This window comes from Phyllobates terribilis, unplaced genomic scaffold (genome assembly GCF_046119375.1).
Source record: "Phyllobates terribilis strain yellow unplaced genomic scaffold, ASM4611937v1 Scaffold_5__5_contigs__length_657084704, whole genome shotgun sequence".
Lineage (NCBI taxonomy): Eukaryota > Metazoa > Chordata > Amphibia > Anura > Dendrobatidae > Phyllobates > Phyllobates terribilis.
Window position 1 is genome coordinate 598,929,205 of NW_027362765.1, and position 17,485 is coordinate 598,946,689.

General features: G+C 40.7%; 1 protein-coding gene across 6 annotated transcripts in view; it reads right to left on the reverse strand.

Annotated features, from left to right (window-relative positions):
• The window catches only part of ZMIZ1 (zinc finger MIZ-type containing 1), a 479,207-nt gene that overhangs the window by 94,019 nt on the left and 367,703 nt on the right, over nt 1-17,485 (reverse strand). For all 6 annotated transcript variants that reach the window (XM_073686020.1, XM_073686021.1, XM_073686023.1 and 3 more), the window contains 2 exons: nt 12,402-12,515; nt 11,192-11,297 (listed from right to left, as the gene is read on the reverse strand). In XM_073686020.1, coding sequence (XP_073542121.1) covers nt 11,192-11,297; nt 12,402-12,515 — 220 coding nt within the window. The remainder of the gene's footprint in view (nt 1-11,191; nt 11,298-12,401; nt 12,516-17,485) is intronic.

Here is a 17,485-nt window from a genome sequence, read left to right on the forward strand (position 1 = left end):
TTCTGGCATTTGGCAAATATTAAAAATTATGGTAATCCTAGTTGACCTAAAACGGGAAAGGTTTATTCTGATTTTTTTTTTCATGTCAGATATTGAGAAAAACATGCATATGTGTCTTTTTATATAGTGTATGTAAACTTCTGGTTTCAATTGTATACAGGTTAATATAAATTTAAGGCTGGAATACGAACATTTTCTCAAAGCAAAAGCATCATAATGCTTTTTTTCCCAGGGAGACTCAAGGTTTGGCGGTGGTTAGTTTGCTGCAGCCCTTGAACCAAACATGGACAAAATCAGTAAAGGCAATTAATTAATTTAAAGAAGTTGTACACTACTTTTTCATTGACACCCTATCCATAGGATAGGGCATCAATGTTTGATCGGCCGGGGTCAGCTGTTATCGGTGCCGGTGGCGGCTGGAAGTACTTACTTGCGGTGCTTGGCCATCCATCTGTAGTGGCCGCCGTGGGGTACTGCACATCCACCTCCTATTTCAATTCAATGGGAGGTGGATGCGTAGTACCCCGCGGCGGCCACTACACATGGACGGCCAAGCACCGCAAGTAAGTACTTCCAGCCGCCACCGGCACTGATAACAGCTGATCAGCAGGGGTGCCGGGTGTGGGACCCCAGCCAATCAAATATTGATGCCCTATCCTATGGATAGGGCATCAATAAAAAAGTAGTGGACAACATCTTTAATGTTTACTTTTATATTTAAGAAACATATTAACCAAGTTGTAGTGATTGTTACTCTGAATCATGTTAAAAACACTTTTAAATGAAAGTCCAGAGTACAATGTGAATTGGGGCTGACAGAATCCGAAGAGAACCTGAAAACATTGTACCGTTCTAAATACATTCCTATTGGAGAGCAGTTCTAACAACACAAGTGTCCTGGCCAAACACGGTTTTCATCAAAGAACTGATTAGTGCTGAAAGAAAGTGAGAAATGCTAAGTGAATGGATCCAGTAACACAATCCTTGGGTGCTGACGGCTCCTTCTACATCAGCCTCATGCACACAGACAAGGACATGGCTACATTTCACAATTTGAGTAATTTAAGGCCACAGCCCCACAACACCTCACACCTCTGTGTTTGCAGGAAAAATGTCTTGCGGTTAGCAACGCAGTCAAAACCTTACCTAAATCAAACAAAAAACAAACACCTTGACATGTAGGACAGGCATTCACTCTGTAGAACATGGCACGGCTCCTCTTATCACCTGCAGAACACATTTCTGTAAGACTTGCTGACTCAACGCCAAAGAAAACAGATATCCATAACATTCCATACTTAATACAGCAATAAAATGACTACTTATGACTTTCAATAAAAAGACTAAAAGTAACACAATGTATTGTAAGTACTGATGATGATATAAGGTACAGCAGAATCTGTGCAGCTGTATTACGGGAAGTACCAGACAAGTACAGTAAAAGTGCACTGTGGGGTTTTGCAGGCATTTCCAATGGAATCCTACAAGCTTCATTAGAAGTTAGAGAGGGTTAAGAGTAATGTCCTTTACTTGGACAACTCCTTCTTAAATGTAAAATTGAAAAAAAAAAAAACAGCTCCTACATCGGCACCATTCCAGTGATGGGTCTCCCAGCATTTGTCTGACATTGTTGTGTGACGTGCGCGCTACAGCAAATCAGTAGTCTATGATGGGCTGCAGCGCTCACACTTCCCTCAGACAACTTCAGAGACCCGTCATGTCCCGAGTGTAAGGCTATGTGCCCACGATGCAGAAATGCTCAGGATTTTTTCTGAGCGTTTCTGCATCTCCCTGGCAGAAAAAACGCATGCGGATTGTACATGCGGATTGTACATGCAGATTTTACATGCGGATTGTACATGCGGATTGTACATGCTTATTGTACATGCGTTTTTCCTGCCAGGGACATGCGGAAATGAAGCGTTCTTCACATGCATTTCCGCATGCGGGTTGACAAGCGCTTTCCAAGCGATTAGCATCACTTGGAAAGTGCTTGTGACAACTAGGTCACACTATATAAATCCATGCAAACGGCATGGATTTATATAGTGTGACCCGAGAGAGTGGTTAAAAATAAACCAATACTTACCCTCCGATGGCCCCTGCAGGCTTGCTGCGCTCCTGTGCTGGCAGCCGGCAGATTGCAGTACGCTGTACTTAAATGACCTGCCGTCACATGACTGACGTCAGCGCAGGTCCTTCAGTCCTGCGCGATCTATTGGCAGCCAGCACAGGGAAGGAGTCCGGGGGCCGTCGGAAGGTGAATATAATCTTTATTTTTTAATTTTATTCTTTTTTTTTTATGGTACCTGGGTGTGGAGGAGAGTCTCCTGTCCTCCACACCCGGGTACCATCCGCACATTAGAACGCGCCAATTACGCAAGTACAGATGCAGTCTTGCGGAATTGGCGCGGTCTAATGCAAGTCAATGGCGGCGAAAACGCAGCGCTTCCGCAAAATTAATGGACATGCTGCGGATTTTTGAGCGCAGCATAAACGCTGTGGAAAAATCCGCAGCATGGGCATTGAAAGTGCGGAATTGCATTGGAGAACATGGGGGAAGGTTTACCAAGCATTTCAGTCCGGTTTTTAGGTAAGAGAAAAATCAGTGACACTAAATGAGGTGTGGAGGTCTTCTGATATGTCCTGGGTAAATGCATACTACTAAACTGTTAGGGCTCGTGCAGATGACCGTATTATTGGTCCAAGTGCGATCAGACAACACATCTGATCGCACTCCGCCCAATACTATGCTATGGGGCTGTGCAAATGTCCGATTTTTTTCCTTGCACAGAGTCAGTCAGAGGAAAAAATTGCTGCATTCCCATGTATGATCTGATATTTGGATCACACTCTGCCATGCAAGTCAATGAGTGCGTGGAAACCATTAGACTGCGTTCAGATGACATCTGAGTGCAGTCTGATTTCCACGGACTTTCACAACAAAGAAGATGGAGACAGTTTCTTCTCGATCTTCTCCTCATCTGAGAGAATCAGATGACACTATGCAGAATTGGATAATTGATCCAATTTTCTTGGATGACAAAAAATACACTTGTCTGCACCTTGCCTTATGGAGTGACAGGATGCCAAAGGCAAAAGTGTAGAAGGGTGGGGAAGGTTTAAATGTTTGGTGCATGATAAAAGAAAAACATGCAATATTGCTAGGTTTATATTGTCAACCTTTTTATTATTGCTAGTATAATGCTACTTTCCTTGCATTTGCCTTTTGTTATATTTTATTTGAACATCAAATAAAAATGAGATTTAAAAAAAAAAAACACAATAATTCGAAATACAGTCTTTTCCAACAGTTATTAAAAAGAAAACCTAGAACTTTAAAGCGATTCTCCTGAAGTCATACATTAAAATGGTTGTCCACTATTCGGTCAAACCCTTCTTTAATACTCTATTGGCCAGTGGAAAATAATAATTTAAAAAACAACAGATATTCACCTCCAGCATCGGCGACGTTCCAGCGATCTTCCCACCAGGTCTGCTGGCGCTAGTGTGACATGTCACATGAGCACTTAAGCCAATCAGTGCCCATTATTGGGCTGCTTAGCTCACACTTCCCTTAGACAAATTGTAGACTTCCAGGGGAAGTGCAAGAACTGTTGCCCATTAATGGTCGCTGACAAGCTGTATCATTTGGTACGTCAGCCAGTACCAAGATCACTGGAACAGAGACAGTGCGGTAAGAGAGCATCTGTGTTTTTATTATTTTACACGGGGGAGTAGAGCATTTACAAAGGAATATTTAAACAGGATATAACCCTTGTAATGGTCAACTCTGCAGGTGTATAGCACAGAGTTGTAGTTCCTGGCACAGCAGTTTAAACAGACAAGCCACTGTGCCTGTATAAACAAGAAGGGCAAGGGTTCTGGGTGGTCAAACCCACAGGGAACATAAGCCTTGTGGCACGGTGTCTGACTACTAGAAAAATCTCTCTATATGGGTGCAACATGGAAAAATGATACATTTTTTATAGGAAGTCAATAATGGGATAACCAAGAGAACACAAAACGTTAATAAACTGCAGCCCGTGAATATATTGTGCATGTTGTAGAAGAGGATTTCTCTACCAATAAAGCATAGCGCTGGCACTGCATACAATTCATTTATATTCTCATGGGAATGGTCAGAATTTCCAACTTATAAACACATACAGTGGCATGTAAAAGTTTGGACACCCCTGGTCAAAATTACTGTTATTGTGAACAGTTAAGCAATTTGAAGATTAAATGATCTCTAAAAGGCCTGAAGTTAAAGATGACACATTTCCGGTGTATTGTAGGCAAAAAAAATATGTATATTTCTATCTTTTACATTTTATAAATTACAAAAACGAAAATGGGCCGAAGCAAAAGTTTGGGCACCCTGCATGGTTAGTACCTATTAGCACCCCCTTTTGCAAGTATCACAGCTTGTAAACGCTTTTTGTAGCCAGCCAAGAGTCTTTCAATTTTTGTTTGAGGGATTTTCATCCATTCTTTCTTGGAAAATTCTTCCAGTTCTGTGAGATTACTGGGTCGTCTTGCATGCACTGCTATTTTGAGGTCTAGCCACAGATTTTCAGTGCTGTTTAGATCAGAGGACTGTGAGGGCCATTGTAAAACCTTCAGCTTGTGCCTTTTGAGGTAGTCTATTGTGGATTTTGACGTGTGTTTAGAATCATTATCCATTTGTAGAATCCATCTTCTTTTAAACTTCAGCTTTTTACAGATGGTGTTATGTTTGCATCAAGAACTTGTGGAAATTTAATTGAATCTATTCTTTCCTCTACCCGTGAAATGTTCCTCGTGCCATTGGTTGCAACACAACCCAAAATAATTATTGATCCACCCCCATGCTTAACGGTTGGATAGATGTTCTTTCCTGAAATTCTGTGCCCTTTTTCTCCACATATACCTTTGATCATTGTGGCCAAAGAGTTCTATTTTAATCTCATTGGTCCACAAGACCTGTTTCCAAAATGCATCAGGCTTGTTTCGATGTTCTTTTGCAAACTTCTGATGCTCAATTTTATTGTGAGGAAGCAGGAGAGGTTATCTTCTGATAACTCTTCCATCAAGGCCATATTTGTGCAGGTGTCTCTGAACAGTAGAACAACGTACCACAACTCCAGAGTCTGCTAAATCTTTCTGAAGGTCTTTTGCAGTCAAGCGGAGGTTATGATTTGCCTCTCTAGTAATCCTACGAGCAGCTCTCACTGACATTTTTCCTGGTCTTCAAGACCTTATCTTGACCTCCACTGTTCCTGTTAACTGCCATTTCTAAATTACATTTAGAACTGAGAAAAGGGCAACTTGAAAACGCTTTGCTATCTTCTTATAGCCTTCTCCTGCTTTGAGGGCCTCCACCATTTTCATTTTCAGAGTGCAAGCCAGCAGCTTAGAAGAACCTATGGCTTCTGTGGCTTCTGTTCTTTGGCACAACGTTAGAGGAGGCTGGGTTTTTTGCATCACCTGGCCTTTCCTAACGATGATATTGATAGTGATGAAGTCATAACCCTAAAAGGCTAATTAAGGTCTGGAACCTTGGTCAAAGTTATCTGAGCACATAAATCTGCAAGGGTGCCCAAACTTTTGCATTGGCCAATTTACCTTTTTGTAATTTATAAAATGTAAAAAATGACAATATAAATATATTTTTGCCTAAAATACTAAGGAAATGTGTCATATTTAATTTTAGGCCTTTTAGAGATCACTTAATCTAAAACTTGCTTAACTGTTCACAATAACAGTAATTTTGACCAGGGGTGCCCAAACTTTTACATGCCACTGTACTTCACCTCTAGTGACTCATAACAGAGTCTGACTTTAGAGAACTATAGAATGTGTCTTAGTCTTATAAAATTATGAGATTCCCAACAATATCTTTGCCTCTGTGGGTCCCCAGCGGGAGATATTACTGTTATCTTTCCTATCAAAATTTTATCTGTCCACAGATAGGAGACATGGCATGAATATTGTCATCTATCTGGCGGATATTCATTTGACGGACCCCAGCCATCGCCCAGCGACTAGAAACCATGCTTTGTGATTGCCATTTCATCACGTTTCTGAAAATATGACTTTCCTATCTATTATATCTACGAAGTTCATAAAACCTCACTTCATAATTTCTATAACATGGATAAAAGATTTTACTTCATCTTTTTAGCTGGGGCTCTTATCTCTAACGGTCGTAAATCTGCCCTTCTCTGCATTCTTGTGCATTCAAGCTAAGATTGGCCTCACATCTGCTAGCCATTAGGATTTTCCTTAATTACCTGTTTCCAAAGGAGGGGGTCAGCTGCATAGGGGTCACTGCTTCAAAGGGAGTTTGTATTGTCAGCTCTTTCTCACTTCTAGAGAAGTCTTAAGGATCGTAATTTTTCTATGACCGGTAAGGCTTTTGGAAGAAGGGGAGGAAAAAAAGAAAGCACAAAAATAGAAAACAGCCCTATAGGGATGGAGTTAAATGTGAATTTGTTATTTGTGATGGATTTAATAGGTAGCTCATAGACATTGCCTGGACTAATTAGGCCTCATTCAGATGTCCATTATTCTCGTATGTGGAAAAAAGGACTTCGTTCCATCAGTGTGCTGGGTCTGATTTCATCAATGTTTGGTCCGTGTGTCAGTTTATACCAACAGTGTTTCATTGGGTTTTTATCATATGGAAAAGAAAACCTGATAGAGGATTCTCAAGTTTCTTCAAGCAAACAGTGAAAAATGGTCCGCACTAGGATGCAACTGAGATTACATCAGTTTGTTGTCTGAGTTTTTCATGGACCCATAAATTTGATGCTCAATTTTGAGTTGAGTAACTGATCAAAACTGAACAGATCTGCATCCAGTTTTGGAGACACACGGACATCTGAACAGCCCTATATAAAAAATGTTTGATCCCTGAAAAACACAGATAGAACATGTACAATAAACACTGGCATCCCAAATGAAGTCTTACACTTCAGCATTTTGGAAAAAGCTTACACAGTATCAGATTTCTGAGACTAATCTGCAGGATTTTGGCTCAGTGGTATGTGTCTAGAACTCTTGGGCCTCGATTTATGAAGGTGTTTTCGCCAGTTTTCTGTGGATACTGTTGGGCCTGTGGCAGTACCCAGTTCTGGGAAGCACTTCTACCACACAGTGGTAGGTTATGCTGCACAATACCCTGAAGCAATAGCTTGTCTTCCATTAGGGCTGAGAATTTGGCTGATGCCCTGATGGAGTTCATTTTCCCATGTAAGATTTTCCAATGAAATGCTTACCGAGCAGGTGACCCAGTTTATGTCCAACTTGATTCAGTGCCTCTCTAAAAAACTGCAAGTGAAACACTTTGTAGCTAGTCCCTACCATGTACAGACTTAAGCCCCGGTCACACTAAGCGAGATCGCTAGCGAGATCGCTGCTGAGTCACAAGTTTTGTGATGCAACAGCGACCTCAGCAGCGATCTCGCTACGTTTGACACGTAGCAGCGACCAGGCCCCTGCTGTGAGATCGCTGGTCGTGTCGAAATGGCCTGGACCATTTTTTGATCGTTGAGGTCCCGCTGGGTAGCATGCATCGGTGTGTTTGACACCTTACAAACGACCTCGTTGGCGACTCAGAACTGAGAAGTCGTCCCTCATCGAGGTCTGAATCATGAGAGTAGCTGCTATGTGACAGGGTCCCAACGACCGCTGACATCGTTATACAGGTCGCTACGGGTCGCCGTATCGTTGCTGCGTCATTGGGAAGATCTGACTGTTTGACATCTCACCAGCGACCACATAGTGACGCAGCAACGATCCCTGCCAGGTCGTATCGTTGTCGGGATCGCTGTAGCGTCGCTAAGTGTGACGGTACCTTAATGGTCTGTGTGAGCGATTTAACGGGACCGTAAAACAAATGCTCAAGATGTTGTTGAGTTTCATGGATACAACTGAAACTGGGAGTGTTATCTTACCACTAGTTATATGCTTACAGAGAGGCAATGCAGGCCTCAACAGGATTCTACCTTGAACTCCTGAATGTCAGATGTGCAAGGGGACCTTCAGATCAGCATAAAGAATCCTGGGAAGTAGAACTGTCCACTCCGGGGGAATCGGTCATAGATTATGTCATGAGATTCAGAGAAAAGATTCAAACTCTGTCATGGTTGGTGCAAGAGAACACGGTTCAGGCCTAAGTCAGGCAGAAGCAGTGTTACAACTGCAATACTGCAATGCCTGAATTTATTAAGTGGGTCAAAAAAGTATGGGTGCTGGTCCTCATGACCCAAAATAAGCTGCAGGCTGCTTGGGAAGGAAACAACAAGAATTGTAGATCTGTCCAAATTTCAGTGGTGTTTCCTGCACAAGAATCTTTCACCAATCCACACAGTAAGAGGTTTCTGTATTTATACCTTTTATTTTTGTATCGTTTTGCCTTGTGTGTATGCATTTTTCTTTGTATGCATTTTTGTTATTTCTTCTTTTTTTAAGCACTGTAACTTTTTTTAAAATTAAATCTAAAATGTAATAAGCTTGTTACTTGCTGCTCTAAATGAACCCACAGCCAGCGCGCGGGCAGGGTTCGTGGCAAGCATGATATCCTGGGCCCCTGTATAGCTGCACAGGTTTCACCAATGATATGTCCACCCCTGCTTCACGCGATAAAAGTCCACAAGTGTGTACAGCATTGCTTGTTGTAGGATTGTCTAGGTTAATTATTCAATTGACCTGTATGAGCTAAATAAATTTGAATTTCAACATGTCTTATCCTTATTTTTGGGGGGTTTTCTTCTCTATTCAGATAAGACACATCAAAATCATTGGTGTGTGAACCAGGCCTAATAGAAGCCTAAGCCAGATACAAATGTCATGTACAAATATTAGATATCTTACTATAGGGAAAACACCTAAGTTGGTCTATACAGTTATCTAACCTTCTATGATCAGGGGGATTCAGTTTAAATTACAATGATAGGCTCATCTTCCATTATTGTAAAAATGCCCATACTGTACATAGTAAACTAAAAGAAAGTTTGTTGGTTGTAATGTAAAAAAATAATCATTTAAGTCAACTGATAATATTCTTAAAGGTGCACTCCCCCGCTTGAGAGCCCTCTATCAACCAGAATGGGGGGGCCTTGGTATATAACTACTCCGCTTCTTGCAGACTGTAACCATCCTTGTATTACATAGACATCCATTCACCTTAATAGTCATTAAGCAATACTGAAATTACCCTAAAGCAGCTGTTGTGGAGGCTGGCCATGGCCTTTAAAAGCAAAAATCATTTGCTAGGGGTGCTGGGAACACCCACAATTTCAAAAAAGGGTTGTCTATGACTACTCTAAATATAAAAACAACACTAAAATATTTTTTGGTTATTTTTTCAGCCTTTTTTTGTTCTTTTTTTGTCCCTCAATTGGCCTCATATAGTAACATGGTCATATAAATGGCCCCATATTGTATTTGTGACGCCATCCTGTAATAATGCCCCCCATCTTGTAATAATGTTCTCCGCCCTGCCGCTCTTCACATACACATTACGCAGTCTGTGACTGGTGGCTGGTATAGATATTACAATGGAGGGAGCCGGTGGTTCTCTGCACCGCGATACATCTCAATTCATTGTGTGTCTGAGGATGCACAGCCAGCTAAAATAAAAAAAAGTGCTGCCATTGGTGGGTCCTAGTCCTCCCCAGACCGGGTCACCATTGTCTCGGGAGTTCTGTTGCCTGCGAACTGCAGAATGCAGCCTCAGGGGCTACATGCGGATGCGGGCCGTGTGTTTGAGACCCCTGTACTACACCTTTAGCTGAATTTACAGTATTTGTTCAGTATTTTTTCTCAGGAGTGAGAGACAAAACCAGGAGTGGGTGATAAATGCAGACTTGGTGACTTGTTTCTATTATACCTTTTCTCTGATTGTTCCTCACCTGGTTTTGGCTCCCACTCCTGAGAAAAAATACTGACCGAATACTGATAGTGGGGTCGTTGCCTAATTCTCTAACATGGCATAAATATTATTGAACCTTGCACTCTTTGTGAATAGTAATACTGAATTGGGGAGGTACCGGGCAAGTTTAAATGGACTCCTATCATGGTGATGAACTCCTAATAATAGACAGACGGTGAGTAGACAGATGGTGAGCAGCCAAGTGTTGAACCTTTACATTACACAAATTCTGGATGCGACACCGGAGGCATTACTAGCCTTTCCACTATCCATTTATGCTATCATAGTGACAATACTAATTTCTGGCCATAAATGTAGAGAACATTGTTCATCACATTATCTATAATACACATACGCACTGGTGCATTATTTCCTACGTTAGCCTAGTAGTGCTCCCCTACTATCACATAACACAACGAGGCTAGTCCTCACACATTACCTTCCTTCTGATCAGCTGGATTGGCCGAGGGCTATACGCTAGTATACTGTAACATCTATTCACCCTGCTCAGCTTTAACAAGGTACCTGCACTGTCTGCATAACTTGGGCCAGGTCCAAATGAGCAGGGCTCCAGCGTACTGTGCATACAAATGCTCCTGTCGGCAGGGCGCTCCTAATGACTCATTCACAGTATGTATGAACTCTACTCTCTGATATTTCACAAGAACAGACGCAAAGATGGCAGGTCAATGGCAAAATTACACAAAAAAGCTTTTTTCCTTCCTTATTTTCCAGACATAATTTAAGGCCATAAATCACCACAGAGACAGGTGACCTCAAAGGCTCCTTGGCAGTCAATGTGGAAACCCTGAGAGCAAGACACTAGCCTGCCTGAGCCCATGCACGGAGGCGGAACAGAGATGTGCCGCTTTGTCACATTAACCTTAAGAAGACGGAGGCTAAATTCTAGGCAGAAATCTATCTTATTCACATCCATGGAAATATTCAAAGTAAAGCTTATTACCGTACATTTGCCAGGAACCTAGAAGGATTTGACAATCTAAGGACAGCACACCCTTTCCATTACATATAAGCGGCATCTGCATTTCAGACACAGTCTACCAATGTAACATTGTAGAAGTCTGTATTAGAAGGGTCATTATAGCAAAGAGTTAAGACACAAAGCAGCTTCAGCAGGTAACCGCCATAGTAAAGTGTTGCCAGGCAACAATGTGCAAATATTATCCGCCGCAGGTCTTGGCTTGTGTAGATCAGAGCACTCAGCAGAAGATCGCCTGTCAGAAACGTAAATATTAATTGCTTGCTTCCTACCAGCTGATTTAGGCGTGAACTTGTCTCTGTTGGCCGCACATACGGCAAGGAGTCTATATCCAAGGTCCAGGTCAAAGCCTTGCTGTGATGCTACTCTACTAACCACCTGTGGGAAGGAGGAAAACATGACAGGGTTAACCAACATCCATTGCAGAAGAACGCAACTACTGAAGATACGCACTCTATTAGGACAGAAGTGGTATGTGGCATTGTGTCATAGACACTCAGAAAACTGGTCACAGCAGACGGCCGGATTCTGGGCTGTGTGATAGACACACAGAAGTGTCAATGGCTTTTTTTTGATCAATTAATAAAAAGAAGAATGAACAAAAGAGACATCTAAATCACATCAATATCCGATGTGACCGTCCTTTGTCTTCAAAACAGCATCAATTCTTCTAGTTACACTTGCACACAGTTTTTGAAGGAATTCGGCTTGGAGGTTGTTCCAAACATCTTGGAGAACTAACCACAGATCTTATGTGTGTGAGGCTTGTCTCTTCATATAATCACACACAGACTGGATGAGATCAGGGCTCTGTGGGGCCATATAAACACTTACAGGACTCCTCATTTTTCTTTATGCTGAAGATGGTTCTTAATGACATTGGCTGTATGTTTGGGGGTTGTTATTTTTTTCACACCTGCCTAAAACTTTTGTACAGTACTTATATTCAAAAGGCTTCAGCATTTCAGATTGAGGCCTCATGGAGTCTATGGCTCTTTATGAAGCATTCTGTATGGTGCCTTTGTATTATGGCGCCTTTGCATTATGGCATCATATCCTCTTCTAGAAGCAAGTTTCTAGTGAACACTACCTACGTAATAAGGCATTCAGTGAGGCACGGCATCATTTAAATTTCCTAATGATGTTGTATAACTATTGGGGAGACCTCCATGTACATCGGTATAAAACCAGAGGCACGGACAGGCACAGTATACGCACTGTGAAACTATATTGGCGCCCGTGAAACAGACTGTTTAATAATAACATTTACATTTTCGATGAATGCCTAATAACCATTCATTATTGTCTAATAACTAAACCTGTAACATAGCACAACATTCACAGGTTGTGTAATCTTCCCCACAGAGCAGTGTAGCTGTATATATTCACCAAATGCTGAAAGCAAGAGCAGGGGAGTAGCGATTTCCACTGGTAAGTCACAGATTGAGAACTTAAAAAGAGGTGAAAAGTTAAAGAGCATACCGTTAAACAACCCATGAGACTCTGTTCAAACGGTCTTTGAAAAGCTCGAGGATCTCCACACCAGTCCAAAAGCTCTGTAGCTGCATTGTGAAAATTTGCTGGGTTCTGTAAGTGCTGAAAGAGACAGAAATTAAGTTGTCAGACGACCACGCCATGTGAAAGTCAACTAGAGACAGTATGCAATGAACGAAGCTGCCTAAGATAAGGAAATCATGGTGGTTTTCAATTCGATATAGAAAGAAAAAAAGTGAACATCAATTTTAGTAAATCTGTTTTTAAAAAAAGAACTGGCATTCTTACAATGGTTGGATGAACTGTATCTACTGGTGCTCTTCATTAGAGAACAGGGCAGAGAAAATTCTAATATCCGCTTACTTAAGGGGGATCTGCCAGTAAGATCAACCCTCCTAAGCCGTCTATATCGGCATGTAGGTCATAGGAAGCTGAATAAAATTATACCTCGATATCTGCGATCTGATGTCTTATTCTAGAAAAATCACATTTTTATTATATGTAAATGAGGTGTTAAGATCTATGGGCCGGACATAGATCTCCCTGAGAATCTGCCTCTAGAGCTTATTTTAAATGAAAATGGGGTGTTAAAAGTGTCAGACATGTAATAACTGATAGTTGTAATCACACACAGCTCTGCAGTGAGATCAGGAGAGGAGACTAACACTTCTTCAGCCTGCATCTCACAGACAACCAGTCCGGGAGGAGTGGCAGTTCAGTAGAGCTGATAGCAGGGAAGGAGAAATGCATATGTGTTCGTAATGTGACAAAGCTCAACTCTGCTATATTGTGTTAGTTGTAATTACACACAGTTCTGCAGTGAGATCAGCAGAGCAGCCATCGCATATCACATTGGTCACACCCCCTTGTATTTAAAATAATCTCTGGAGGCGGAGTCTCATGCAGATTAGTGTGGGGCGCATAGTCCTGAACAACTCATTTACATATAAGAAGAACGTGGATTTCTCTGAAATAAGACAATGGATCGCAGATATTAAGGTATCATTTTATTCAGTTTCCTATTACCTAAATGCCCATATAGATGGCATAGAAGGGTTGATCTTACTGGCAGATTCCCTTTAAGGTTTGTTTCTTAATTTATTTTTTTTTACTTTGGTCATTTGAAGGTAGTCCATCTTAACATACTGTAGCTACAAGTAAGGGAAATGTACTGAATACAGTATTGCTGGAAAAATGATTAAATCTTGACTTCTACCGGTCAAACTTTTGTTATAGCAATGCTTGATCCAAGGAAGCTTCCCTGCACTAAGCTGCAATGCGCTGGAGAGTACCACCCAGAGAGATGCAATTAATGATGATATCATAGAGCGTTGTAAAGAGACTATTCAGAAAAAGAATAGATCTACCTGTAGCCAAGCATTTTTGTTCCCCTGATCACAGCATCAAAGACATGAAATTACTGGTATTAAAAGGTAACTTCAAATCTCAGAGAGAAAGCAGAGTCTCTGAATATAAACTCATGGTGACCTTTGACACCTTCAGAGCAGGAATGAATGTGTCGCATGGATTTATGTCATTCTACATCAACTAAGGAATGTGCTCATCAGACTTGTGGGGTCATTACAACCCTGGACCAAATCACAGGACAATAAAACTTTCACACTCCTTATCTATTAACTGCTACAATATTTATAGCCAGAACTGTTTATCTCTCCCATAGTAATAGTTTGGCTTTCCGTCACCTGTCTCATCTATTGTATTATTTCTGTGTCCTATTGTGTATAAATTTGTGACTCTTCAGATTTTGCATTATACTGTGCCTGATGAAGAGATCTGAGTAGTCTCGAAAGCTGGCAATTTGTTACCATCTTTTCAGTTAGCCATTAAAAGGTATCAATCACTGAGGACTCTCAAATCTTAATATTTTTCTATCTACTGGCTAACACGGTACAAAAATATATATTTTCCCTGTTTGAGAATAATGGAAACTGATGAAAAGTATCAATGAAGACACACAGTAATTGGTTAACATAACTCATTAACCTGTTTCCACTGGGAGCTGACAGGTAAGAAAATGAAACGGATGAGTAAAAGAAATAGATGATCAGGATGGAATGCTAACCAACATACAATTAAAAGTGATGAAAATCTTGACAATGGTAAACATGTAAGGCTACAGATGTAAATATGTTGAGACCAACATCTTTTGTCAAAGTAAAGCCTTCCAATTTATCCTATGTACAGTGGGTACGGAAAGTATTCAGACCCCTTTAAATTTTTCACTCTTTGTTTCATTGCAGCCATTTGGTTAATACTAAAAAGTTCATTCTGCACCCCATCTTGACTGAAAAAAAAACAGAAATGTAGAAATTTTTGCAAATTTATTAAAATAGAAAAACTGAAATATCACATGGTCATAAGTATTCAGACCCTTTGCTCAGTATTGAGTGGAAGCACCTTTTTGCGCTAGTACAGCCATGAGTCTACTTGGGAATGATGCAACAAGTTTTTCACACCTGGATTTGGGGATCCTCTGCCATTCTTCCTTGCAGATCCTCTCCAGTTCCGTCAGGTTGGATGGTGAACGTTGGTGGACAGACATTTTTAGGTCTCTCCAGAGATGCTCAATTGGGTTTAGGTCAGGGCTCTGGCTGGGCCAGTCAAGAATGGTCACAGAGTTGTTCTGAAGTCACTCCTTGGTTATTTTAGCTGTGTGCTTAGGGTCATTGTCTTGTTGGAAGGTGAACCTTCGGCCAAGTCTGAGGTCCAGAGCACTCTGGAAGAGGTTTTTATCCAGGATATCTCTGTACTTCGCCGCATTCATGTTTCCTTCAATTGCAACCAGTCTTCCTGTCCCTGCAGCTGAAAAACACCCCCATAGCATGATGCTGCCACCACCATGTTTCACAGTTAGGATTGTATTGGGCAGGTGATGAGCAGTGCCTTGTTTTCTCCACACATACCGCTTAGAATTATCACCAAAAAGTTCTATCTTCGTCTCATCAGACCAGAGAAGCTTATTTCTCATAGTCTAGGAGTCCTTCATGTGTTTTTGAGCAAACTCTATGCGGGCTTTCATATGTCTTGCACTGAGGAGAGGCTTCCTTCGGGCCACTCTGCCATAAAGGCCCGACTGGTGGAGGGCTACAATGATAGTTGACTTTGTGGAACTTTCTCCCATCTACCTACTGCATCTCTGGAGCTCAGCCACAGTGATCTTGGGGTTCTTCTTTACCTCTCTCCCCAAGGTTCTTCTCCCACGATTGCTTAGTTTGGCTGAACGGCCAGGTCTAAGAAGAATTCTGGTGGTCCCAAACTTCTTCCATTTAAGCATTATGGAGGCCACTGTGCTCTTAGGAACCTTGAATACTGCAGAAATTCTTTTGTAACCTTAGCTAGATATGTGCCTTGCTACAATTCTGTCTCTAAGCTCCTTGGGCAGTTTCTTTGATCTCATGATTCTCATTTGGTCTGACATGCACAGTGAGCTGTGAGGTCTTGTATAGACAGGTGTGTGCCTTTCCAAATCAAGTCCTATCAGTTTAATTAAACACAGCTGGACTCCAATGAAGGAGTAGAACCATCTCAAGAGGATCACAAGGAAATGGACAGCATGTGACTTAAATATGAGCAAAGGGTCTGAATACTTATAACCATGTGATATTTCAGTTTTTCTTTTTTAATAAATTTGAAAAAAATTCTACATTTCTGCTTTTTTTCAGTCAAGATGGGGTGCGAGAGTGTACTTTAATGAGAAAAAAAATGAACTTTTTAGAATTTACCAAATGGCTGCAATGAAACAAAGAGTGAAAAATTTAAAGGGGTCTGAATACTTTCCGTACCCACTGTATGTCCTGGCCCTTCTTTGATTAGGTAAACAACACAGAGGAACCCGGCTTCTCAGGTTTCCGAAGAACAAAAACTCTATAATTACCATTAGGCTATACTACCACCCCTGTAAGATACACTTTGTAACAGATTTTGCCATTTTTCTGTCCTCCCTTAGGACAGATTCAGACAAGCGTATAAAAAAAACTGTCTTTTTTTAACCAGAAAAAAAACACAGATCATATTAGATCCATATTGTCATCTGTACGCCATTAGTATTTCATCTGTATGTCAGTTTTTTACTTCCATATGGCATCTGTGTTATACATCAACATTTAAAAATATAATAGGCCAAATACAGTCACCCATTTTTGGAGACGGGTCAGGAGAATTACTTTTTTTACCGATTACCCAGTTGCTTTCTCATCTGCGTTCCTACTTCTATATCACGGTGACATTCCCTTTAAGTCATACAGAATTTCTCTCTTCCAGAACTATACTGTTAAAGGGATGCTACCATTAAAAACAGACCTATTGTTCAAGCTAGATTTTTGTGTTGAATGTATTTTTTAAAATTCCGAAATGTTTTTTTTTTTTATTAAAATTTTGCATTTTCACACTGCCCATTGGGATTTTTTTTTAGACTAACAGCCTGCTGAGTAAATAATAGTTTAGAATTTATGACCCTCATAATATATAATATTAAGTTGTTAACCCCTTAAGGACGGGGCCAATTATGTCCTTAATGACCAAGCCAAATTTTACAATTCTGACCACTGTCACTTTATGAGGCAATAAATCTGGAACGCTTCAATGGATCCCACTGATTCTGAGAATGTTTTTTCAGGACATATTGTACTTCATGATAGTGGTAAAATTTCTTCGATATGACTTGTGTTTATTTGTGAAAAAAACGGAAATTCGACGAAAATTTTGCAATTTTAAAACTTTGAATTTTTATGCCCTTAAATCAGAGAGATATGTCACACAAAATAGTTAATAAATAACATTTCCCACATGTCTACTTTACATCAGCACAATGTTTGCAACAACATTTTTTTTTGTTAGGGAGCTATAAGGGTTAAAATTTGACCAGCGATTTCTCATTTTTCCAACGAAATTTACAAAACCATTTTTTTAGGGACCACATCACATTTGAAGTGACTTTGAGGGGTCTACATGCCAGAAAATACCCAAAAATGACACCATTCTAAACTGCACCCCTCAAGGTGCTCAAAACTATATTCAAGAAGTTTATTAACCCTTCACATGCTTCATAGGAA